General features: G+C 27.4%; 2 protein-coding genes across 16 annotated transcripts; both read left to right on the plus strand.

The window, feature by feature from the left end:
- The first annotated feature begins 1,375 nt into the window (after positions 1-1,375).
- Positions 1,376-14,379, plus strand: LOC119678853. 12 transcript variants are annotated; one of them, XM_038090923.1, is made up of 11 exons: positions 1,381-1,849; positions 2,006-2,116; positions 4,036-4,202; positions 7,503-7,640; positions 8,549-8,675; positions 8,856-8,876; positions 9,408-9,736; positions 12,777-12,995; positions 13,091-13,183; positions 13,787-13,939; positions 14,089-14,379. In XM_038090923.1, the coding sequence occupies exons 1-11, from the start codon at positions 1,630-1,632 to the stop codon at positions 14,224-14,226; spliced, it is 1,716 nt and encodes a 571-aa protein (XP_037946851.1). In that variant the 5' UTR covers positions 1,381-1,629; the 3' UTR covers positions 14,227-14,379. The 12 variants fall into 12 exon arrangements, 9 of the variants coding, with proteins under 9 accessions (XP_037946855.1, XP_037946851.1, XP_037946853.1 ...); XM_038090925.1 differs by having other exon boundaries at positions 4,048-4,202; XM_038090927.1 differs by lacking the exon at positions 13,091-13,183 and having other exon boundaries at positions 1,378-1,849.
- A 1,458-nt stretch (positions 14,380-15,837) lies between these two features.
- LOC119680175 (NADH dehydrogenase [ubiquinone] 1 alpha subcomplex subunit 11) lies at positions 15,838-16,948 on the plus strand. 4 transcript variants are annotated; one of them, XM_038092866.1, is made up of 4 exons: positions 15,838-15,931; positions 16,204-16,469; positions 16,529-16,623; positions 16,685-16,948. In XM_038092866.1, the coding sequence occupies exons 2-4, from the start codon at positions 16,213-16,215 to the stop codon at positions 16,846-16,848; spliced, it is 516 nt and encodes a 171-aa protein (XP_037948794.1). In that variant the 5' UTR covers positions 15,838-15,931; positions 16,204-16,212; the 3' UTR covers positions 16,849-16,948. The 4 variants fall into 4 exon arrangements, with proteins under 4 accessions (XP_037948794.1, XP_037948795.1, XP_037948796.1 ...); XM_038092867.1 differs by having other exon boundaries at positions 15,922-16,012; XM_038092868.1 differs by lacking the exon at positions 15,838-15,931 and adding an exon at positions 15,981-16,070.
- The last annotated feature ends 5,950 nt before the right edge of the window (positions 16,949-22,898 follow it).

Here is a 22,898-nt window from a genome sequence, read left to right on the forward strand (position 1 = left end):
AGAAAATGAATGTCAAAAACAACAACACTTTATCAATGCAAAATAAAAACTATGAGCAATAATAAAACTGAAGAAGAAAACTGTTGGGTAAAGAAAAGAAAATTTTGCTCTTGTGTATATTGCGTATATTTGGAACAATTTTCAGTTAAAAAATTTGACTTAAATAGTTCGAACACAGATTTCGGGCTGAGTGTAAGGATTGTGACTTTATTTAATAAATAATATACTTACATGAAAAATACGTTATATTTAAATAGATTGTAATTAAAGTACTATATTAACGGAAGATTATGTAAATTAAACGAAAATTTAATGAATTTTGTGTATAAAAAGAGTAAACTTCTAAAAAATGTGTGCAAATTATTAAAAATATTTATTATTTTTTAAAAATAAAATATTGCAGAGCGAAGACGTGAGCGCTAAAAATAAAAATATACGGGACGATTTTTATGTAATAAATTTTATTTTTTTTTTATTTTTGCATAAAGTACGAATAAATGTGTAGACTTTAACGCATATCACATATAAATTTATATGTACAGAAAATTTATTAAAGATTTTAAAGAAAAATAAATTTATTAGATATTTCGATAGATTTATCGAAATAATTAAAAACTGAATTAGCAAAAAACAAAAATATATATAAATTGTACAATAATTGTGACAAATCATTACAAAAAAAAAAAACTAGCAATCGTACTTATAAAGTTATTTTTTGTATTAATGCATCCCTACATTAAATAAATGTATAAAATAAATTGTTATATAATAATATATAATTGTGAAGAATGAATGTGTTTATTTAAAATATTAATAGCCACAAATATATATTTCGGGTTGCTTAAAAACAGTGATATTTTCATTTAAGTTTCGTTAGAAAGTTTAAGTTTTTTAATAAGAACTTAATACATAACTATTTAGACTATACTAAATTATAAAGTAAAAGCTGTGATCTATGTTCCATCTATTAAATTTTAATAAACTTGTTGAATCATAGGACTAGACTGTGTCATTATAATACCATATAACACAATGTGAATCAATCTTAAAAAATAGTCACTTTTATTTTCATTAACAAAATAATCTTTTAATTATTCCGTAAGGACAAATATAATTTTAGATTCCAGCACGGACTTAGTTACTATTTTAAATAACATTTAAGTATTAAAAAAAAAGTATTATATTAACTATTTTTTAATATCATTTTTGGCGCCACAATAAATAATTGTTTAAATTGTTTTTTTTTTCATATACATACTTCCATTTCACTTATAGATTTATTTAATACGTACATTACGCATTAAATATTCTTTAAGTTTTTACAAAATAATAATTTTTTAACATAATTACATATTGTGAGTACTTGCAGATTATGAATAATATTTGATTTTTATATTAAAAATCGAAAAATGATTAGCAATATAACTGTTTTATATAAAAATAAATTAAGCGTACCATTAACATAAACTGCGAAACAATATCGAATATTAATATAGAATAAATAACAATTGCCTCAAAAATATATACTTCAAAAGCAAAAAAAAAGTTCACGAATATTTATTAGATAATCACTAAATTAAGAAACGATTAAACGACACGGCACAAAAGTCGTACATGTAATAAGACACGATGCATACAAATACACAAGCACAACCAACAACAACAGCATCAAGACGGGTACCAAGTCACCCGATCTATCTAAACGATGCACTTAGTCCCAAAAAAACAGCTTTAATAATTGTAACAGTAATTGGCTGCATTGCGATATTATGGCCCAAAGTATTTTATCCAATGATGTTTGGTGGAACAGCTATTAAGCCGAATATCAAAGATCAACGTGGACCAGGTGGTAAGTGTAAACGAAAAAAATTAAAATTTTGCTTCTTCATATAATATATATATATTGTATATCTTTTTAATATATTGTACGAGTATTAAATAATTGTTTTTTATATGTATATGTATATATGTACGTCTTGTTGTCGTGAACTTTATATACATTTAGGATGCTGTGATGTCGTGCTTGACAGGGAAAAATTTTTAAATACAACACCTGCTGAACCATTTGGGCCTCAGTTATATCGCAAGCAAATAAATATAATAACCGGCGAAGTCAGTACGTTTAAAAGTATTTCTTCTTTCTAATATATGAACAAAAATTGCGAACAATTTCTGCTTTACAATAGTGACGATTTCATACTAAAATCTATAGAATGCCTATACTAATTAGAATGAGAGGACTTTATTTTGGTGTAATGCCTATTAACTAAATAACTGCTTATCTATATACTAAAAATGACTAATTAATATTACTAATAGAATTTGTTTTCTTGTTTTTGAAAAAGAATCTGTTATTTAATGTCTACTGGTTGCTTTACTTAATTGTGTCTTATAATTATCATAGAAAGAATATCCAAATAATTTTATTTACTTTACTATATAATGTATATAACTAATAGTGATGTAGCATAACTCAATATATCAAAATTTCTAGAATTGTTTAGTTAAGAAAATTCCCTTAAGAAAGTTCCATATTATATTGAAAGTCAGAAAAATTATTAGTTATTTTAATAATAATATTTTCCTTAGAGTTCTATTGTAGATAAACGATATTCCATTATTAGTTGACTTAAGCCACGTCAGAGCTTCCTCTTCTCTTTAAGTAGCACATTAGTGTCCTTTTGGTTATACCCATGCGGTTAGGATATTCTGTATTTTAAAACCAACCTGTACCGGTAATTAAAAGATATTGGTTTTAATAAATCTATATTTAGCAGGTCCACTACCCTCATTAGTGCGAAGACTTCCAGGCCTGGACATTTGCATAGGATTTGCTGCAAAATTTATTTGCAAACCACGCTATATAAGATATATTAGCTTAACCCACTAGACTGACTGAAGGTTTTAAATACATTAACTTAAAAGCTCTTCATAATATCGAAGATATCAAAACAAAAATGCAAATGAGACATAAAATCAAGTCACTTTCATATGACTTAAGATCTTTGTATGAATCGTTTCTACAAAAATGCAGTTTTTTCGAGTAAATTTGTCTTTGATACTTTGTTTTGGATCAAATAATCATTTATATATATTTTGTTTTCATACATAATTATTGAAAACTTATAAATTAGTTTGTATTTTTTATTAAACAATAGTCTATATAATATTTATTATTAGGGTATTATTATTAAGTTTGTACTGCAATCAATGATCTATTTTCATATAGTTCCAAACCTACTTTATCAAGTGTTATTTCTTCATCCGATATAAGATGTATCTCAAGTATCTCTTTCAATTGTGGATTAAAGCGTGTAGTATGTTTTTCCTGATCTCATTGTCTTTCTTACAAAATCTATGAGTATCATTAGATGATTTTCGCAGTTCAGGGTATTATATCTGATATCAAAAATTCAATTTCAATAACTTAAGGCATAATAGATCAAATCGCTTAAGTTGATCTTAATTTCTTTGGTTCGTCATCCAAATAGTATTTAACCTGTCAGAATTTTAAAGAGAATGTATATGGTGTTATAATAAATATATGGATATATTCTTTTAATACTTCTAAAAGCAAAATATTAATTTATTTCACTCTTACTAGATTAAATTCTTTACATGGTACTCTGGTTATCATATTTATCTTTAACATAAAAAGTCATTGCACCTAACAGTCGTCTGTCTAGGCTTGTCTTCTTCCATATGCACCTCTTATACTCTATACTCTTATACTAAAATCATTTAAGTATTTTTAAATGATCAAATACAGTGTTGTTGTGTTTAATCAATGTTTTTAAATGTACATGCATACATAATGTAATTATGATAATATGAGTTTTATTTTTATGGTTTATGGTTTTGCTTTTAAGAAAAGGAAAGTGAAATATAATTCATAGGTAATTGCATGTATAATAAATGTTGTTATTATTTTGATAAAACTTTTCGCATTTACTTTATTAACAAATTTTTTGAAATGCGAAAAACTAATGTCTAGCAGTGCTTTACATTATAAAATTAATCATTAATTAAAAACAGATTTTCACACAGGTTTACGACAGGAACGACCTGCTCACTTACATCCTGAATCGATATATCAGGCGATGCGTGAGCGTGGGCGCGCTATTCCTGTTACGCCTACTGTACCAATTGTCGAAAGAAAGGGATCACCCAGCAATCCTCCGCCGCGCATTGTTGAAGGAAGAGTAAGTTATACTAAATTGGTTTAAATATCTAATTAGTGACTAGTTTTTAATTAATAAAATTTGTTTTGAATTATGTCTTTAATTAAATTAATTATTTATGATTTTAAAAATGTGTGTTAAATGAAATTATTTTATTTTTAATTTATTTAAGAAAGTTTAAACGTTTGTACATCTGTCTTCGTTAGCAGTATTTTCTAAATTTAATTTTGTTTATCTGTATATCTTTGTATTGATATTAGTTTATATGTATATATCAATATACCACGTACACATTAAGTTCAGTATAAATTCATTTAATGACATTGCATATATAAGAAAAAAAAAATAAATAAATAAAATAATGTTATTGAATGTTTGCCAAATTAGTTTTATCTTATAATATTTTCCCTATTATTAATATATTTATTATTTTAGTTAGTCTGTATGTATAAAAATTTATATTTTTTTCTTATAGTATAAAAAATTAAATAGTTTAAAAATCGAAAATGTTATATATGATTAATTAATAATTAACCCCAAGAAACTTTTAATGTCTTAACAAAATATTTAATTTTCATTTTAAATATTATCGAATATATTTTTAACTCATTTCCTTTTATATAATTTGAAAAGAAATACCGGTGCAATTATTGTACAATCCGGTATATAATAAGGTTTCAAGGTTTTCGATCTTTTCGGATTTATATAATCTGTTTATATAGCTTATAACTCGTTTCGTGAAAGTATTTGTCGAGAATAAACAGTCTGCATTAAGTTAATATTTTATATCTCTGTGCTGAAGCATCATTATATGAATACAACGCCCAATTAACAATAATTAATTAGAATTCTTAAGTAAAAATTATAAATAGTTTATTAAAATAATAAATTTTATAGCTAAAATGTTATAACTATAATGTTTTTCTTTAACTATACGCATATCTTCTTTTTAGTGTTAATTTTGTCTACTGGCATAGAAGTGTTTTCTCAAACCTCACTCTATTGGATACTTCTGTTGACTGTACATACATCGTTATACCATATTCCATTCGTAGCAAGTTTATATCATCATATGGGACATATCTGTGATATACATTTTTAACATTAACGTTTGTCCTTTCTTTTTAATGTTGCTTTCCTCTAAAGGTATACGTAAAAATTTTTTCAAACGTCACTCCGTTTTGCGATTTTTTGTATACAAGTACATCACTTTGTCTAACTATATCTCGCGCTCAAAATGTTATTTATTTCTGTATAGTACTTCTTGAATACATTGTCGATACACAATGTGTATTACCTTATGGGTTTCAGGATGGAACTTTAAATGTGTTCAATTTCTTTAGCTTCCTATGGGAAAGCTTAGCCCTACATAATGTGTTTATTTTGCATTAACAACAACTTTTTGATCTATTTGGTTAAGAATTTTATATTCACCGTATTAATAGACTTTTATAATATATAAGCAATTATTTATTAATATAATTGTATTTGAATATAAGAAGATAAATCTACATTAATATAAAAAAGATATGAAATATATGAGGTTATGTTTTAATATACAGTTAGCACACATTTTTATATAGATATATTAGAAATTAATATAATATAGATATAGCTGGGAATAAAATTCATTTAATACTCTAAGAGACTTATCGTAACACTGACATAATAATATAAAGCATATGCATCCAAACCTTAAAAATATGTTGTAAATCGTCGATTAAATTACTTACTCATTTGCCCTTAATGTGAGTCGCTAATTAAATTATTTATTTACTTATATGGCCCCAACAACCTGTTGCAGAGTTTTGGCTTGACGCAGTACTTCTCGTTTGGCCCCTTTACTTTATGCCCTCTCTAGTCGCATACATAAATTTGTTTTGAAATTTGATCTCTCAATTTGATCACTCCACCGACTACTTCTTTAAACAACTTTTGCGCTAAGGTGCAATTCTCCATTTTTACGATATAACCAAACTACATAAGCCGCTAAATGTTAGTCCGCTATAGAGTATCAATATCATGATAAAGCTCATACAGTTTCTGTTGCATTGAGGACAATAATCATGCAATAGTCGTCTTCGTTGAAGATCAGAGATCTTCTGTACATAAGAACAGATGGTTTCAGAACTATTTTTTTCAACACTTTTGGTGATGTTTCATCGTTCTTTGATTTTTAAAGTGTGATTGGACTAGGCTCTAAGAAGAGCTGTAGATTTTAATTACCTGTTGACCCCACAACAGATATTTCCATATTATATCAGGTATTGTAGTTGTAAAGTCTAACGTTGTTTTTGTAACTCTATAAATGTGTTAATTCTCATATTTTGTTTTTACAAGATTTACTGAAAGGGAGTAAAAAATATATTAGGTCATTTTTTTATCATTATAAAATCTTTAGGATTGTATTATTAAAGAAGTCGGTTATTTTAGTCAATTTATCTGTGAAGGTGTTCAATATTGTGTTTCTACTTATATATATAAAATATTGTGAAAATATATCTGAACATGTGGACTTAAATTCCTCTATAAAGAAAATATATGTAAATATATACGTTGTTATTCAAAGTTCATTAGTAAATTTAGTGTCAAATTTTTAAATGTTTACTTTGCGTTAGCTAACTATAAGATGTATTTATATATATATAAAGATATACATAATTTTTTAATTTTTTGACTAAAAATCTTTAACACCTACGGAAAAATAAATTTTTGTGTATCTTGTATGAGTAAAATAAATTCACGGTCAAGATATATTTTTTTTAATTTTATTTAGTATTTTTCGCACTTTTTCATAGCGTAATATCTTATGAGATATATACGTATATATATGTATGTATATGAATATATAGATATGTACCAGATATAATGCAGATTATAAAAATGTGCAGGAGTCGTAAAAACCTATTATTCAAATACAAAATACAAATTATTTTGAATATTCAATGCAATTATTTTATAGATATATTTTTTCATTTCTATAATTGTGTATATATATTTATTTTTATTTATTTAACAGCTGTTAAAATAATTTATTTGTATTTAAACAAATTTCCATTTCACCGGTGTTTACATTTAAATCATTTTGATTTTATTTACAAAGTGTGGGTGCTATGAGTTGTTCACAACAAGTATATTGTATGTATGTATGAGTATTTGTTTGCATGTAAATATGTTTGATGCAAACATAAATTATATAAATGATATTTTAACTATATAATTACAAATATATTTATTGTTATATTAAATTAATTATTTCAACCATTTTCATTTAAGAAATAAATCAAAGTTAATTTAATTAAAATGAATATTTGTTTCCAGCCTGGACCAATTCCCGGTATGCGGCCACCTATGGGAGCCGGGTCAATGCATCAACCCCAAAAGGGTAATAGCATGGGCTTTATAATGCCTATTTATACAATCGCAATAATTGTGTTCTTTGGTTATACCATTATGAAGGTAAAGATATATGATAATAAAATATATTAATTACAATTACTTATAAGTATCATATTTATAAATAATTTTTTTTAAATAATAAATTAGAAAGTGATTTATCAATAATAATATTTGAAATTATATGTTGGATAAGTGATCTTAATTAAAAATAGTTGAAGTAATTTTTGTAACTTACCAGAGATCAATAAATTTCAGCATCCACAGTAACTGAGTGAAGAAAATTTAATCCTCGACGCTACATTTTTATAATGATGTCAAAATTTCCTGTAATTTCCTATATCTAGACTTCTTTTACATCTGAATGCTCTTCTGTGTAACGGAAGCTGGAGTAGATCGATTACTGCTTCCTTTCCCTTTAGTGTAATATAGTTTTGTTTCCTTACTACAATGGAAAAATTCAATAGATATTTCTTGAATTCAATTTCGTAAATAATAATCGATTCGAAAAAGTATTTAGTAGGTAAAAAGACATTGTATATAGGACATTGATCAGTAAGGTAAGGTAGGTAAGGTATGTAAGGTAGTTCTTTAGAAAATTACTGAACATGTAAAATGTATCTTAAAAAAACTTTAAATGAACTAATAACTAATATACGATATTTATAATTCGATTTTTTGGACAAGTGTTTGTTTGGATAGTGGGTAATATTAGGTAGCCTCCTGTATTAGGATTTTTTCACTTATAAACCAAACAATGTCTTACTGGATTTATTTCATTCAGCAACTACACTGTGATTCAAACGTCACATTTATTATACAGATATACATGTCGTACATAGGTATATGTAGTATATATGTAGTCTTCAATTAATCAGTAATATCATTTATAATAATAAGTTATAATTGAGTCTCAATTATATTTAATAAAAAGTCAAAAATATTAATTTTTAAAATTTTCTCTTAATCAGATAGTTCTAAAAAAGCCTATACCAAACGCGCCTTATGGACCAGCACCTTCTGATCCAAACTTTAGAAAGGAAGTATTTGGACACGATAACGGCAGACATGTTGAGGATTTGAATGGCTCCAAATTGGGTAAGTTAATATTATTTTCGATTTTTCGATTAGTGCGGTTGATTAAAAATGTCAAATTAGAACTATTATTTTTGCTTTCACCAAAAACTAGTGCTAAATTATATAAAATATTATTTATCATTTTCCCCTAACTTAACATCATGTATATACAAATATAAATATATATGCATAAAAATACAGGGTGGAGAGAGCATCAAACAAGTAAGATTGCTATGTAGTTTTTTTTATTCTATGTACAAATCTGTATGTGTAGTTTTTCTTAATAACTTAAAATAGTTGTTTATTTTATCATTTTAAAATATGTCCTATATATTTTCATGTGGTATTTGTACTTTGTTTTTCTTTTGGAAATAAAAGAGAAATAAATTCATTTCAATTTTTGTGCTGGCCACATTGCTTTAAGACGAAATAACGCGTATTTGTTGTTGTAATTATTATTGTTGTAAATTACAAATCCTGGGTGTTTGTTTCAATCTAACTTATATATTAGACAAATAAAAATCATTTGTCTATGCTTATACATTTTACTTTACCGATTTATCACACATACATATTGATATATTCATACTCTACCTACCCATCGTATACTATATATAAACTCATTAAATTCTTTTTCCTATATTTGTATATTGTTTATTATTTATTATTGTATTGTTGATGTATTTATTTAACGAATTGCTGTTGTTTGTTAATATGAATCCCATTCAAACCAGTACCAATAAAAATTTTTAGGAACTAATCTGCACTCGCACGATCCCAGAAGCGGTAGTGAACTTTATCATGCAGCTTCTAACCTGACTGCGGCAGCTTCTAATTTGTCATCGTCACTAAAATATCGTCATTCTCAGCACCAGCAATACTCACCACAGTATAACCGCTTCCAACCCCAGCATCAGCAAATAGAACCGGCTAACACTACTGCGGGTGCTATACCAGCTGGTTTCAATAAGGAATCAGAACAGCTAATGGAAATTGAGAAACTAAGGAAAAGGCTTGAGGATACTGAAAAAGCAATGGCAAGATTAATCGCTGAAATGAATTCAGATCAAATTGAAGCCAAGGTTAGAAAAGAAGTTAAGCGCTAATTAAAAGGTTTCAGTAGTAAAAATAGAATAGAAATAATTTTAAAAAATCAATTGGTTTAGGTGTTAAGGGAATAAACCTGCTAAAAACAGATTTAAAGTTCAAATTTCGATTGTCTTAGTGCATTTATACAAAATTATTTATAAACTTATATATAATATAATATAATGTTTTAGATTTATAAATACTTTATGGAAAAGTGTTACCCCCACAGTAAAGAAATTTGCAAATTCAATCATTTTTCATTTTAATCAAGTGAATTCGTGGGTTAACATACATATGTTTCGGATAATAACATATATCCATCATTAGTGGTTATTGGAAACATCTATTATTTGCATTTGAAGTATTAGTGAATTGCAGTACTTTTATCCTGCGTTTAGAAAACTTAGCTAGACTTTAACAAGTCTAGCTAATTTGGCTTATCTTCTCACTTTTTAGGAAACACATACAAATTATTGTTCGCAGATTTATAATATGTAACTATAGTTTTTACTAAAAGCAACATAATGAAATGTAGAATTTAATATTTATAAACTTAAACACTAAAAACTTAACACGCTTCCATATTTATGAACTGTATGGAATGATATGTTACATATTTAGTTTAAAACTACAGAATAAACCGTATAATGTTCAACTTACGATTAAATTACAATAGCTGACGACTCTTACCGTAGTCAATTTATATGGAATACAGTACCCAGCTACTGTAACTTAATCATGCACCTTATTACAAAAATGCTTTTGCTTAACTTTATTTTTGTCATTTCTAACGACTGTAGTCAGGTACTGTAGTTTAATATCTCCCGGGAAAGGTGACATGACACTTTTTCCCCGTGCAGTAAAAAATGTCCTAGATCGATAGTCATATGTTAAACAGTTACATGTGCTACATAAATGTCATTGTGTGCCCTAACTCCAGCTCTACTACACATGATATTTCCTATCTGTTTTTATGTCCTAATGCACGCACCAATTTGAGTTCAATTGATCGTTTGGTCCATCTTTGACTTAAATTAAAATCCGTCTAAAATTCGTCTCGTTTAGTTCTCTCCTAAAAAATCCCCTCGTCTTTTGCACTTTCTTTACTCGTGTATTCTTGTTTATAATTCGTTTCATGTTATATGCCATATAGATTACCACAAGATTTTTTGTGCGATGAGCATAAAACATATAATTTGAAATATTCCGGTAACTTCAACTGTTCAGATTAAAGTCAGATTAATGGTTTTTGTTTTTTAATATTTTAATATTTTAACTTTTATTTCATACGTTGTATTTTGTGTTTCTCTACACGTGTTTTATCAGGAGAATTCCTAATATCCCTCAGATTATTTAATATTCCAACTATTTAATGCTAGGGGGTATCCGAATATTTCAAATTATATTATGAAAATTTAGATATTTCTGTTTGTTGAATTATTCAAACACCACCAATTAATATAGAATTTTTAAATAAATAAAAATAAAATAAAAAAATACTATAAAAAGTATTTATACAAGCATTAAATTTAATCGTATTTCTACATAATTCGATTCAATATGAAAGATCAAAAATGAAATTAAATGAAAAAGCCCAAAGAACATACTTTTGAATGAGGGAGGAGCTTAGGATTATGCACTTTGACTCGAAATTTGAACTAAAATCTTATATTAGTTATTAATTACTTAGCATATGTGTTTATTATGGCGTTTATTACTTAGTAGCTTATATAAAAAAAAAATTTTGTTTTTTGCTTTAAAAGAATAATAATATTAATAATATTTATCGCTACATTTCATCATTTCATTAAACATTTTTTAAATTAAAGAATTAATTTATTTAATTTAGTTGAAATATGTTTTTTGAATAATTTTTATTTCGTAAAAATAATTATTAAAAAAGAATAAGAAATTTTAATTTATTTTATTATTAAATATATGATATATATATATTTTATATATTTTTTTACTTATTATTTATCAATGTCTTCATTTTTAAGATGATCGCCATGAAATTTATAAACCGGCAACTCCATTAAATTCAATTAATAAAATTTAAATATGAAAACAACGACAAATGCAAACATTTCAAACTAAGTACTTTTAAAAAATTTCTTTTAATATTCTTATGCATAAAATATAGCAGAAGATTACACCCGAACTTATTTCCCATGCACCCAAGAATTGGAATGACCACACAATGTTAATTCCCAACGTTTCAGCTAACACCTCAGATTCTCTCGTAAAGTTCTTGTCTGTGTTAACACTTCAGCATGTCTGGAAGCATGAGTCCACATTGAGTTTACTAACAAGGCACCTAACTCCAATGACGATGCCACAAATTTAAAAATTAAGATAAGAGGACATATTTTAAATGATTTATCGATTTATTTCTTTCTCTGCATAAAATCACTTTTCTCATCTATCGCAAATCACATAACATGTACTACATATATAATTTTTTTTCGATTAAATTAAAACAGGAAATTCTTTAAATGTACAAAATCTTTATTTAAAATATTTTTTTGTATTTCATTTTTTTATATATACCAAAAAAAAATTCGTTTTTGACTTGAAAATAATTTGCAAAAAAGTTGTAACAGCAATTCAAGGTTTGATAGACGCTGCCGATGAGCACATGAAATTACGAGAGAATAATGCGACTTCTGATTTACCTAAGGTTAGATCTTTGTGAATGGAAAACAACATTAACTAATTTTAATTAGCGAAATATGAAATACTTTTTTAACTGTATTAACTTTCTATAATTCTAAACCATTTGTGTTGTCGTCATTTAAATTGTTTTTAAAATAAATGTGAATTTTTCTTATTTATCCGAAATTAATGTATTAATAAAATACTAAAATTTAAAAATATTAATTAGTTTTTGTGTTCGATGTTGATTTTTGTATGTTTACTTTTTCTATGCTATATAGACTTAAATAAGCTTTCTGTTGTTTTTATTGTTTCTATACATTTATGTTTAATATCCTTTTTAATTGTTTGTGATTTGAATTTCTTTAAATAAAACAGAAATTAAACGAAAATTCGAATACAAAAAACGGAAACATTTCCAATGGGCATACATTATCTGAGCATATTGAAGAGAAATCAGCAACAATGGTTAGTGACGAAAAAGTAGAAAAATCCAAAAATGATGAAGCGAATCCAACAACAGCCGAATTACTAAAGGATGGCAAGGATAATCAACAGAGAAAACGTAGAGATGGCAGTGTTGAACGTACAGTTGCAGTAAGTTTATTTTTCTTTTATTACTTTTATGTTTTTATATTTCATTCTATTTTATTTTGTTTTTTATTTTTTTTTTAATTTAAAAAATAAAAAAGGTACTTGGCATGGAGTTAACAGCAAGTTGTGAGGGTGGACAAAAATGGACTGGACGCCCTCCAACTCCTGTATTCTTTTCACACAACGAACATGTAAGTTTTTGTAGAGATAATTAGTGTACAGGCTGGATAAAATTTTATTTGCCTAAGATCAGCCATGGTCGCAGTGCTCCGCACCGTTGGGTGCTGGTATCCCGTTTATTCCTATCCTAAGGGGGTTTCATGGGATTAACTCCCTAAACTAACTCCAGATTTGTTGCATTGACAATTAAAAAATAATGACTTACGATACAGTAGCCATTGTAGGTTTTTTAGTTTGATGTCAAGTACATTCGATTTAATTTTTATTTTAGTTGAGAAACGGAAACGTAGTCAGGAAGAAGATTTCAGAAGCTGAAGCCCCCGTATTAAATTTAAAAATTTGAAAAGTAAAGACAATGAATTGCCATAATCAATTTACAGCTACAGAGTTTGAACTCTTAAAATATCTGCAAATTTATAAAAGCTTCAGTAACACATGTTTAATATTTATGTGAGCTTCTACATGATCGTACTTATTTTATAATTTAATTTCAATTCTTTTAATTTTATAATCATATTCATGAAATATAATAATAAATAATAATCCATTTATAAAAAATATTTCTAAGAAAAAAGTTTATATCATAGAATTTATTAATTAATATACATTTACAGTCCAAAGAAGATGTTGATATTATGCCAGAACCGCAATCAATCTATTTAGAGGGTTCATTAGCACATGAATCTCAAATTTTGGTAGCAGATTCAGAAACTAAAACCACTGAAGTTTATGATGAAGAACTCAACGGCTCACCAGAAGAGCCTGCAGTAAGTTTGATAATTTTTTAATAATGAATATAAATACTCGTGTCTCCTGTGCGAATTTTTTACCCATAAATAGAAAATTCAATAAAATACATTACTAAATTTTTTTAATTTTCAATAAAATGCATTACTAAATCTATTGTTATTTTCAGGTTGTGCTCAGCAGCAAAATGACATTATCCTTAATTAATTTGGATGCACTACAAAAAAATGAAACTAAGGATGATAAAAATGATATTGAGAGTCCCTTAGCTGATGATATTGAGATAATTGGTCATGATGAGAACTAAATTGATATTAATAGCACTTGTATGATATAAAGAATAAGTAACAATAATATTTGTAGCTTAACATGTAATTGAGATATGATTGACCCTGTCTGATGAAATTAAAACAATTGAACCTCATAAAAAACTTAACGAGTTGTAAAATTTTTAGTGACTTTTTTGACTGATTTTATGTTTTAAAGTCCAACTATATAGTTATATGTAATAATATTTAATATATTTTTATTTCTTTATTTATTTACATATTACAGTAAATCTTTTACTTCCGTTATATGGAATAATTACAGAACGATCCGTTGCCAAACTTATTTAATAACCAATCAGTTTTGGTTTATTTTAATTTAGGTTTTGACTACTGAAGAAAAACGACTTAGAAATAATATATGTAAAAATGATTATGCTCATTATGATTTGTATGCCAATAATAAACTTTGATGTTAGTTGTAAAAAATTACTCTATTAAAATTATAAATTTATCGTTATTTTCATATTTAATTCAACATATTCATTCATATTAAATTTTTTCTTAAAATATATTAAAATAATTTTAAATGTATATTTAAACATTATTTTATCTTATCATGGTAAAATTAATGGAATGTAAAATCGGTACTTAAGAATGAAAATTATAAATTAAGTTCTAATTAAAATGTTCAATAAAGAAGCAAGCAAATTGTGTTCAAAACTAAAATATGTATTTTACTAATTAATTAATTAGATCAAATTTAAGTTATAGAATTTGACTACGTAAGTATCATAGTTATCACAAGTAATCTTCCAAAGTATTTTGATTTTGTAAAAAAAAATAAATCGAAAGATTATGGGAGACAAGATTTTGGAACACTATTATGTAGAAATTCATTTGCGCTTTGTAAGCTGAAAAAATTGGTTATCCTTAATAAAATATTGCATAACTAAAACAACAAAACGTGTCGAGGTGTGAATAAACCAAGCAACTTCGAAGCAACTTGTTAATAGCATTTTGCACAATAAACAAATTAATCAATTACTTAACGGATAAAAACGTCAAAGTCATTTAATATTTCCAGTGGGTTCATCAATAGAGTAAAGTAGAGTTGTTGATTGATACCAAATCAAGCTACATGAACACAATAGTGACTAAATGTTGCATTCTCATCAAGATTGTGAGTGAAATGAGTTCAGTGCGGGAATGTTAAATGTAATTTAAATTAATATTATATTAAAAGAAATTAAATGATGTGACTTAATATTTTATATCAAAGATAATAGAAAACATTTATTAGTTATACCATCGAAACTGTGGTTCACAAAATCTTAGCAATAAACGCAATAGCGACTAAATGTTGCATTCTTATCAAGATTGCGAGTGAAATAAGTTAAGTGTGGGAACGTTAGTTGTAATTCAAATTAATGTTATATCAAAAGAAATTAAATGATATGAATTATCATTTTATCTTTCATATCAAAGATAATATAAAATATTTATTAGTTTAAAGCCAAATTGCATTTATACATAATTAAATTTAAATAATAACTGACGGTTTAACTACATCTGAATGTGTAGACTAGAATAAGTAAAAATTGTATCAGATTACGTTTTACCCATCGTATACAGTACGGCTAAAAGTTTTATTTTGACAATATTCTCATTGACATTTCTGTTTGACATAAAGCATTTGACGTTTGGTTGTCTGTTTTTACCGAAAATTACGTAAAATAAATCGGGGTATGTAATAAATAAATAAGTTTTATGGGAATAATAAGAAAAAAGCTAAATATTCAATTTAAGCCTCAATAAGTATCAAAAGTGAGATGTAATAAACAAAAATGTATTTGCTAAATAAACCAAATTGTTTATACTCTTTGTAAGAGCAAACAATAATATTGTAGGCATATGATTATGTCAAGCTTTATAAATGAAGCATATTACTATTTTTTAAAATTTACTTAATATTTTAAAAATGCATATTCATGCAAATTGTATATTATACCCTACAGCTGACCACCATGTCGATTTTAAAATCGGAGTACTATGACCATCCAGAGGGATCAGACGCTATTGGCAAAATGGTTGCCACGAACAAATATGCTGCAGCAGCTGGTTTGTCATGGTCAGTGTTCGATGTACTTATGGTGAGCCATCCAAAAGGTTATTTGCCTACACTTGCACGCATTGCATATAACACAGGTCCTCTTATGGGCATGGCATCTGCTTTTACAATGACTACGTATGTCATTACAAACGTACGTGGAAAGGACGATAGGTATCTCTTCTGAGTGAAATCTAAATGTGCATTACCGTACAATAATTTCTATGTTTTAGACTTAATTATTTCCTTGGAGGAATGGCTGCAGGGTGCGTCTACGGTGCTTGGAAACGCAGTGTTGTAGCTGGTTGTGTGTCTGGATTATTTTTAGGTATACATTTTTTGCCTCAATAAGTTTAAAAATTTATTATGCTAAGTATTTTTTATTTAAGGTATTGCTGGAACTGTAAAGAAGCTTTCAAAAATTGAGGGCTGGGAATTTTTTCCGGAAGTACATACAAGATATTCTAGTATAAGCCCACACGATTGGACATTAATGACTGGCCCTCCGAAAAATTGGACGACAGAACAACCCGCTGAAAAAGAGGCTGAATAAAACGATAAAATATATTTTCAAATAAAAAAGTGATTTTGCAACTGTATAAAACTTTTCATCGTTCTCTTGTGTAAAATAAATAAATTTAAAAATTAAATAATATACTGATATTTACAAAATGTTAGTGTGTTATATATTTAAAATTTTACATATTTGAAATATATTTAAAAAACTTTGAACCGTCAGTTATGCTAAATTACATTATTTATTCGATTTATAAATCATTAATATAATTTAATTACACCAATTAAATTAATTTAAAAAATAAATATTTTGTTAATGGTGTATACTATAAACACTGCATACATGATTAACTCTCCAAATCATTACTATTAGCATCATGTTGCTTCACCGTTCATATGAATGCTAGAACTGTAACGATGGTGATATAAAACACTTAATCGCCGTAGATGAGTACTTTTTGGGCATAAACCCGGTAATCCACGGAAAATTCAAATTCGTATTTCAGCAAATAGCTAAAGGAAATTTATTCATTTTATTTATTAGACAATCTATAAGCTCTTGATTCAAAAACTGTTGCAGATTTCTCAACAAGTTTCTGTAGTGGTTTATAATCCAACTAATATAAGTTCCGGGATATAGGAATTACGAAACCAATGAGCTTACAAGACAGTGTATAAACTGTATCCTTCGAATCAGAAATCGATTACTATATATATTACCACGTTAAACTTATTAAGTGAAAAATGAACCCCAAATCCATATAAAAAAACAGAAGGAAGGCTATTAATGCTTAAGAGGCTTAAGTGTGATAATATATGTAAGATTTTTAATCAAAACTGTCACGGCCAAGTTGGCAATATATGAAAAATATTTTTAAATTATCATATTGTTTTCGTATATTGTAAACTACCATTGACATGCATTCTTTTTTTATTCTGCGCTGGATAAGAAAAATGTTTGATAGTTTTTTCTTTGTCGTCATCGCTAAATTTTACAGCAGTAATTATTGGATGTAATACCTATCTTTAAGACGTTTCGGCTTATAAAACAGTCATAACAGGTGTTAGGATTGCACTGTCATATAGAAAAATACCTTAACTCTTTTAGCCTTCATTTTGACCAAATAAGCCTCATATGTGTACACATTAATCCTCCATTTAATCATTTATTATGATCTTAAAAAATTTGATTTCGAAAATTAGTTTACAGCATCTCTATGAAAGATATATAAATTGTTGCTATTTGTAAATTTTAAATAAAGGCACTAAAGAATGCAATAGTGTATATGTTATACGTTCTTTCGTATTTTTACGACAAATCATTGGAGTACACAGGGAGCGGGTCATAGGGCACATTGAAATATTTCACATCAGATAAATATATATTATAATATCTATAATGCATTATATTAATTTGGTTTTGATTCCTTCACACAATTTCGGAATATATATATCACATTTAGGGTAGGCTATTACCATGTAAATTTCCTTCATTCCTTCTACTATTAGTTTTGGTGTACTTTTTGTGAGGTAAAAGCGCTAAGCCCATTACTGGTCCACAGTTTCGCTTAAACATTAAGCTGTTGAATATACTAAAAGGTATTTATAGATATTCAAGATCCAATAGCATTTAATACTGCCTAAGACATACATATTGAAAATTAGATCTCTCCCCTTTTTACATATCGCATATTAGCAATATTCTAGTATCTCCGTAACGTCAGTTCTAAGACCAAATGGTTTAACAATGAAGCAATGATAGTTTACAATTAATGTGGCGGGCTCTCTGCTGGAATTTTTGAGAATATTACTTTGTTGATATTTGTATTGATTTAATAATTTAAATTTTTTTTATTTTATTTATCTTTGAGCTGATACTAATAAGTGTGTGATTGATTTGAAAATATGAAATACTAATAATAGGATCTTGTTTCAAATGTATTTCGCTCTTCGAGTGTACTACACCGCTTTCTTTGAACTTACTCATGTATTTTTTATGAAAATTCAAAAAAACTCCAGCGGATGTTTGTGCGAACACATATGATAAATGAGACAATAATAAAGTCAAACACCTTAAATTTATAAAAGTATTATAATGAAATTTTTTAATAAAGCAAAGACATAAAAAAAATTAATTTTATCAACACTAAAATGTGTAAAAGGTTAAGACCGGGAATCTCTCTCTCGCGAACAGTCAATGTCGAACAGACGAAGACAGCAACCAACAGGCAGCAGCTTGAATATGAATACATAAACCAACCAGCATAAATTAAAACTGAAAATGGCCTATAAGTTTACTGTTAAGAAGTTTTTTTAGTATTAAATTTTGTTGGCCCAGTTTTGGCGAGTATGAGCTGTTCGCTGCGTTAAGACCTTTGTCAGAAAGATGCTTTTGTGTTTCTTATCTTTTTACGTTTCGGTGGAAATGGAGATCCATCTTTGTTTGAAGTGTTTTATATATGACTCATAAGTTTTGGAATGTTGGTCGGTAAATAATGAATAAAAATAAAATTATGACTTTGACATAAACTGTTGTGATCAATTTCTTAACAAACTTGGCTTAGCTGAAAGGTAGTATTCGATATTGATGGAAATTGTTTCTTAAACAATTAATAGTTTAATTTTATTTGTGGCAGCTGCAAAATTAATTTCATTAAGTTTTTCTATATAAAAATGTGTAGCATTTTTTTTAAAAAGACTACATAAATTGACTTCAGATTTAAAATTCTTTTTGGCGGATGTAACAAATGCCTCCTTGCGTCTTAAATATCATTTTTTATTCCTGAAGACTTCATGCTTTTTATATTGTTTGCTTATTTTGATCCTTGTCGTTTTATGGCAATATATTTCACAATTCCCTTGTTGTGATTAACATATGCTTCACTTCACGATAAATGTTATCGTACCTTTTTGAACAGTTTGCAGCTGCTTCTTATATCACATTTTGCGAAATATTTAGCTTTCCCTTGCTTAAATTAGTGTACGCATGCCTTGCACACTTTATAGGCGGCGCCAGTTGTAGTGCACATGACATCACCAATTTTAGCATCAGCACCAAAAATTCCAAATATAGTCGCGCTTTTCAATAAATTAAACTAAAAATAAAATTATTGTTTGTTTAATTTGAAGTGTTTATAAAAATACAAATAGTATATTTTTTTATAATATTTTTGAATAATTTGATGAATACTTATTTTATTTTTTGTTTTTTTTTTGTAGTAGGTGGAAAGCATCGAAAGCCACAGTGTGAGTCTTGAACCCACTAAATCCACCTCTTAAGAATGAATATGGAAGATTTCAGTCGCGTACAGCAGATACAACCCCATTCCAGTAATCGAGAGAGAGAGATTAGAGAAAGAGGCTTAACACCTAGAGGACTAAATGATGAATAGTCCTATATCATGATACAAACTGTACTAATACTATCTGAGTGTGATGGAAACCAACGGCCGCACATACCTTTAATTATCCGATAATTTTCTTAATTCTGTCCTAAATATTACATTTATTGTTTAATTATCAGTTTAATTGTTTAATTAATGTGATATATGACTTTTTCAAACATGTCATCAAAGCATATATTGAAAATTTTATTATTAAAATTATAAATATTGTGTCAATCCCACTGTTAATCACATCTATGACCAATAGGACGCTCCCCAGATTCTTGGATATAAAATAATTTAACAACATATAGCAATACATTTATATTTGATATATGAAAATTGCAAAATTGTATTCGTTAAAACGATTGCTGCACCCTGTAATTAAATTCAACAACCTCCCCTTTAACTTCTGCGATTAACTCATTAATTCCTTATTAAGTTTTTAAAATTTGGGGTTGTGTTTACAAAGTAAATCATCTGTGGTCTTAAAAAAACTAATGTTCAATGACGTTTACGTCTCCTATCGATTTAATAATAGATTTTCATACCATTTTGAAGCAAACACTCAGACAATGTATTGATTATTTTATATACCTACACATATAAATAAATAACACACATATATTTTTAAATTAAAATTTTTAATTTTTTTTATTTTTATTTTCATATTTCAAGCATTTAAGTTGTTTTTTTAAGATGTTTCTTTTCACTGATCCTATTTTCTTTGAATTGCGAATTTATCCACAAATTACAATAAAGATACAAAATAAAATTTCAATAAATTGAACCGGAAATAGCAATATATTATTAATGTGAATAAAATATGTGAAAAAAGTCAAGATTTTTTTGTTTCATAATTCTAAATATAATATGATTTAATTATTAAAACAAAATAATAAATTTATATAATAAATAATTATTTTTATTAGAGATATTTCGGTCTACTCCGTTTATTCAGAGATTAAATAGTGTTAAGTATGGTAGCCTGTTGATTTTTACGAATAGCTTCAGGGATCTGTCCTTTATGTATTTTTGGATCGGGTATATACTAAGGTCTCTTAGCATGTTATTTGTGCGGATGTACCAAGGCACTTTGAAGAGTTTTCGGAGAGTCTGACTTGGAGCAACTTGAAACTTCTGGATAGTAGAGTTGGCAGCTTTCCCATAAGCGACACATCCATAGAGTAGTGCTGGTCTGATTATCTGGCTGTAGATCAGCTTTCTGTTTTTCACGCTAGGGTTATTCTGTTTGAAAAGTGGTTGTAAGCATTGCAGTGTTTTTAGGTAATAACTTCTTTTGACTTGTATGTGCTTGTACCAAGTGAACCTGATGCTGTGATGCTGTCCTCCCAATCGCAATGTCACCAACTCTCACTCTCGGTGGATGCTGCCTGGTCCTGCAACGTGTTAGTTATATTTCTAGCATGTTTATCAGAATATATCATGCACGTGTCATCTGCGCATAATGCTAGCACTGAGGAACTTAGCCTTGGGATGACAGATGTAAAAATGTTGTACAACAAGGGGAGAGCGGCGATCCTTGAGGAACACCGGCTTCTATTCTTCGGACTGATGAAATGGTACTGTTGATTCTTACACGGAAGGATCTCTCGAGAAGGAAGCTGCCGGTGATTTTGGTATGGAGGATGGTATGTATTATATAGTGATATAATTTTCACAATGCAAATTAGTATGAATAAAAAATGAACCCTTCTTCTGAAGTGTTATAGTAAGATTCTCTAGATTTATGTATATAAAAATAATGTAACATTATGCATATTTAAATTTTAAAACCTTTAGTTGTATGAGTTACAAAAAGGGGAAGAAAAGTAATCTTTTGCTATTTTTGATCATATTAATATTTTATTTCTATTTTTTAATGTTATATTCATTTTGGGAATAAAATACTTAAGCAGCTTTCTAAACTAATTAAAGGGCTTTAAGTGCAGCTCATTGAATGCATCAAATTTCAAGTACAGAAAGTTAAATGGTTGTCAAAATACATTTTCCTTTTGCTTTTTATTGAAGTTTGTAGGAAAAATCACTTGAAAATGAAAAGTTTTCAATATAACATAATATCGATATATTTAGCAATTTGATTGCTTTATGATGCATTTAAATTATGAAAAATTTTAAAAATTTTGATTTGTAAATTGATAGTTTTTATATCATTATGTTAAATATATCTTCACGTTGAAGTTAGAATACTCATAGAATTTTAAAAGAATACAAAAAACTCACTTGAGACATATAAAAACATATCCGCTATTTCCTGCTCAGATATTATCTCCATTCTTCATTAGAAGCTATTTACAATACTTTGCAATTAATCTTCATGTCTTCGTCTTCGTCTTCGCTTTCGAATAGTGTGTGGCACGCACTTAAGAGTTTCTTGTAATCCTTTTAATAAACCCGCGTAATTCACGCGACACCATGTCAATTAATCACTGACAATGCGCATCTCACAGATGGATGATGCATCTGCAACAGCACCAATAGCAACATTCACGGGCAACAAGTAACCATAACAAAAGCGGCGACAAAAATATCAGCATAAACTGAAAGCCAAACAACAAAACAATTCTTGCAATTAAATAAAATTCAAGAGAAGCTCGTAGCAGTTCGCACTGAAATCCGTAAATATAATATGAGTATAATAATGTGAAAAGTGAAAGAAAATGACCTCAGAAGTATGAGACGA

This window comes from Teleopsis dalmanni, chromosome 2 (assembly GCF_002237135.1).
Source record: "Teleopsis dalmanni isolate 2A chromosome 2, ASM223713v2, whole genome shotgun sequence".
NCBI classification, from domain to species: Eukaryota; Metazoa; Arthropoda; class Insecta; order Diptera; family Diopsidae; genus Teleopsis; species Teleopsis dalmanni.

What these genes read in the sequence shown, in the direction of transcription:
- LOC119678853 (XM_038090923.1), top strand. Translation starts at nt 1,630, where the DNA reads ATGCATACAAATACACAAGCACAACCAACAACAACAGCATCAAGACGG. An exon ending in CGCGCATTGTTGAAGGAAGA is followed by an intron (nt 4,203 to 7,502) that starts GTAAGTTATACT and finishes ATTTGTTTCCAG; the next exon opens with CCTGGACCAATTCCCGGTAT. An exon ending in GTGGAGAGAGCATCAAACAA is followed by an intron (nt 8,877 to 9,407) that starts GTAAGATTGCTA and finishes AAAAATTTTTAG; the next exon opens with GAACTAATCTGCACTCGCAC.
- LOC119680175 (XM_038092866.1), top strand. Translation starts at nt 16,213, where the DNA reads ATGTCGATTTTAAAATCGGAGTACTATGACCATCCAGAGGGATCAGAC. An exon ending in GTACGTGGAAAGGACGATAG is followed by an intron (nt 16,470 to 16,528) that starts GTATCTCTTCTG and finishes TCTATGTTTTAG; the next exon opens with ACTTAATTATTTCCTTGGAG. An exon ending in TGTGTCTGGATTATTTTTAG is followed by an intron (nt 16,624 to 16,684) that starts GTATACATTTTT and finishes TTTTTATTTAAG; the next exon opens with GTATTGCTGGAACTGTAAAG.